Here is a 4,178-nt window from a genome sequence, read left to right as displayed (position 1 = left end):
CAAATTATTTTGTATAAATTGTTAGTTGCGACATGTGGTAACTGAATAATTTTAGTTGAAAGGGTGCGTAAACAATGAATGGGAGTTTTAGCCCCTATCATATCTTAAATTATGTTTAAAGTGATATAACTTATTAACCATACATATTAGAGACTAGGGTCTTTTGATTTGAAATCCTCAGTTTGTGACCTTGAAATTGAGGTCAAGGTCATAGGTTAATTTGACGTTCTAGATTTTGACCTTTCCTTTAAATTCATATCTATACATCATAAAGCCATATGAACTGACATTTAAGGCTGATTTTTTATATTTTAATATCAAAATAGATATTAACTGGTGGAAATACCTTTAATTGTCTTTAATTTTTGCTTATGTTTATTGTCTATAGACCATTGTGTGTGTCTTTGTTGATTCTGTTATTTGTTTTATAGTGATAAAATTATATATTACAATGTTGACAGCTGTGCCCCAATTTTTGACGTTTTTACCTATTATGTCTGTTTAGTTTGCTTATACATTGTTGTTAATATAATGTAATTCAATTTGACTGCCATATAAGTGAGAGTAATAGCTAGCTGCAAAACTAGGTTTAATCCACCATTTTTCTACATAAAGGAATTGCCCGGTACAAAGTCAGAAATATGACAGTTGTTTTCCGTTAGTAAGATACGTTTGAGCTTTTGGTATTGTCATTTTATTAAAGACTTTCAGTTTTAAATTTCACTAAGAGTTCGGTATATTTTGTTATTCTACTTTTTGTGTGTTCAGATATTGATCTTAATGCTACTTATAGTTGATTTTGCTGATATTCCCCTTTGATATTTTTTGGTAAATTTAACAGAGGTACTTGATGGAATGCTGTATATAAAGTTGTGTTGTTAAACAGCAATATGTGCAATAAAGATTCAATTTGAGTGTAAACAGTATTATTGTTTGCATTGCTTTCTTTAAGGCTACCCAGCTGTCATTCATCATAATTATTGTCGCCATGAAGAGCTGCTTGATCATTACGGAGTGTCCGTTCACAGATGATACAGAGCCTACTCTCTTTTTTATACTGTTATCTCGTTTTTCTCCTTGGAATAAGACTTGTTACCTGATTTGATCGTGAATAAAAACATGTGATTATCATAAGAAGCAAGAACTGCCTGACTTTCCGTATCACCTGAGTTTAATCCCGGATTTAATGGGATTCTCAATGTCTACATTGTTAGTTTTGCAGGGTTTGTTTCTTGTTTGTTTTTCTTTTATATTTTACTTATAAAGTATGCCGTCGGGATCTTTTTACTTTTCATTTGTAATGTGTTATTTTTTTATGATTCATTTTAAAACATGTATGTACCTTTTCTTGCCACGAACAAAGGAGTATATTCTGAGAATATATTATTCAGACAGTTGTTCCAAACAAAAAAGACAACAATACACTGTACAGATGCTTAAAGTTTACATTTAATTAGCATCAGATATTTATCATAGACTATAAAGCGTTTAAGTATAACATGTCATCATTAGAATAGTTTGTTTTATTGACCAAATTATGCTAAAAACAAAGAACATGCTTTCTGATCTTTAATATAGCGTTCAAATCAAGAAGATCAGAAACATCTCGATGACTCACTAATGATTCACATGTTGTTGCATTTATCTACATACACCTCTAGCAACAGTACAACCAGCAACGGCTGCTCCACACGTCCCAACTGCAGCTTCACCACAGAGCGCTGCACATGCTCCAAATGTAAAAAAGGTACAAATTGCACATCCTGCAGTCACTACTCCACAAGTAGCTCCAAGAGCAGTGCAACTATCCTTTAATGCTTCGTGGTCACATGATCTTTTTTCTCTATTATTTGTTTGAGGCTTTCCAACTTGTGTGCTGTTAAATTCAATTGCATCTGCGATGACTTTCCCAAACACATTCTTAGACAATAGTGTGGTAACATCTCCCAAATCGTTGACAGTGTCCAGCAATTCCTTTGGCTCATATGGACATTTAGAGTACATAGATTCACATTCATCACTATCTTTTACGGAGTATCCCTTTTTAGCTGCATTTAAAACATGTTCAATATTCGGATATTCAGCTAATAATTGCTTGGCTTCTGCATATAACGAACTGTAACGATCTTGTCCGTTGTCGGTTGCAATTTTTGTAAGGACACCTAACGGGTTGCTCAACATTTGATTGCGTTTAGAGTGTGGTACTGCAGCAAAAATACAAATCAATACCCCTACACATTCAGTGTGATGGTCGTAAAAGTCAATTACTTTGTCAGCTATAGCAATCACAGCTTTAACATTTTGAAGCTTGTTCGAATCATTGGCATGTACCATTCCTGTTCCAGAGGTCCCCAATACAATGAAACACCAAAAATATATCGAAATCATCCTTCTATTAATTCTGCAATTGAAATAGTCAAATGAAGTTTTCAGTACTAGTAGTTTGAATTTATCTTGTTATAGACAAATTTTATTTTCCTTTCAAGTCTATGTTAATTGTGCATATTGATTTTTGCGTTTTTATTTATTTTACTGATGAATCTAACTGTTAACAAAATTTTGAATTTTTGAAATACTAATGCTTTTCAACCTCAGGCAAAGATTACCTTAGATGCATTTGGCAAACACTTTTAGAACTTTTGGTCTTCAATGCTCTTCAACTTCATACTTTATTTTGCCTTTTTAACTTTTTTGGATTCGAGCGTCACTGATGAGTCTTTTCTAGACGAAACGCGCGTCTGGCGTATATATATATATAAAATAGTCCTGGTATCTATGATGAGTTTATTTACAAACACTGGGTCGATGCCACTGCTGATGGAGAGTTATTATCCTGAGGGTATCACCAGCCCAGTAGTCAGCACTTTTTGTGCTGACATGAATTATCATTGATATGGTTATATTTATAAATGTATAAATGAACTGTTTACAAAAATTGTGAATTTTCGAAATACTAAGGCTTTTCTACCTCAGGCATAGATTACCTTAGCTGGATTTGGCAAAACTTTTAGGAAGTTTGGTCTTCAATGCTCTTCAACTTCGTACTTTATTTGGCCCATTTAACTTTTTTGGATTCGAGCTTCACTGATGAGTCTTTTGTAGACGAAACGCGCGTCTGGCGTATATAAATAAAGTTAGTTCTGGTATCTATGATGAGTTTATTGTATACAATGCCATCTTATTTACACGAACTATTTTATTCAAAAGTTAGTCATTTACAATTATGGAATGGTTCTTTGTTAAATATCAAGTAGGATTTTCAATCATGATCGAGAAATGAGCCTTTTAAAAAAATCTTGGACGTTTTATTTCTGCTGTTTCTTTATGTTTTAAATTGTATTCAAACTAAATAAAAAGAATTTTATTGTTTCCTATATGTTTGCCTATCTGAAGCAAACCAGAAGGCAGTGCACATGGTAGAAAACGATCACGAAACACGTCGTCCTTTTCTAGCCCAAATGAACGACAACATGCATTCATAGTGCATACTTATCATTGAAAAAATCGTAAAGATATCAAAAAATGTTTGTTTGACTGCTAGGTTATATTAATAATATATATTCACTGTCGTGTGCCGTTTAATATAATCAATTCAGTTTGACACACACTTAGTAGTATTTTCATTTACACAATGAATGTTGGATTTTGATTAGCAAAATCATCAGAAAATAAACACTGGCTTATGCATGTGTATCTGAATGGTAACATACTAATACCACCACATTCATTAACTTATTATAGTATTGTAGTGTATACAAACAATTATTTTTTATTTCATTTACAAGAACAAACTGAGATTTCAATTTTATAGTTTTTCTCATATTGTTAAAAGACCTACAAAATGTATATTCATCTAAACTTGTGAATAAACTCTTGACATGAATATAATGCCTCTGATATGTCGTTAAAAATTGTTTCCATTGGTCGCTTTTGTCTTTCAATCCAAACGCATTTGGGATATGCAATTGTGATTCCAAGCTGAGACATTCACCCCACACCCATCCACTTGATGGATAGAACGTTATGTGTTATGAAATAGAGCTGTTTATGTTGGCGGAATTCTTTCGATGGACCTGCCTTTTTAAACGAAATGATTGAACTTCTCTGATATAGTTGTTCAATTATACATCAGAATAACACAATAACACAATAACACAATAACAGAATAACAGAATTTC

At 32.6% G+C, this 4,178-nt stretch overlaps 1 protein-coding gene across 1 annotated transcript; it reads right to left on the bottom strand.

The window, feature by feature from the left end:
- Positions 1–1,641: 1,641 nt before the first annotated feature.
- On the bottom strand, positions 1,642–2,388 carry LOC143076972 (mytilin-1-like). The gene has a single exon (XM_076252866.1). It carries the CDS (start codon positions 2,386–2,388, stop codon positions 1,642–1,644), a length of 747 nt encoding a protein of 248 aa, XP_076108981.1.
- Between the last annotated feature and the right edge of the window lie 1,790 nt (positions 2,389–4,178).

Source organism: Mytilus galloprovincialis, chromosome 5 (assembly GCF_965363235.1).
Source record: "Mytilus galloprovincialis chromosome 5, xbMytGall1.hap1.1, whole genome shotgun sequence".
Taxonomy (NCBI): Eukaryota; Metazoa; Mollusca; class Bivalvia; order Mytilida; family Mytilidae; genus Mytilus; species Mytilus galloprovincialis.
This window is presented reverse-complemented; position numbering and strand designations above follow the sequence as displayed.

What these genes read in the sequence shown, in the direction of transcription:
- LOC143076972 (XM_076252866.1), bottom strand. Translation starts at nt 2,388, where the DNA reads ATGATTTCGATATATTTTTGGTGTTTCATTGTATTGGGGACCTCTGGA.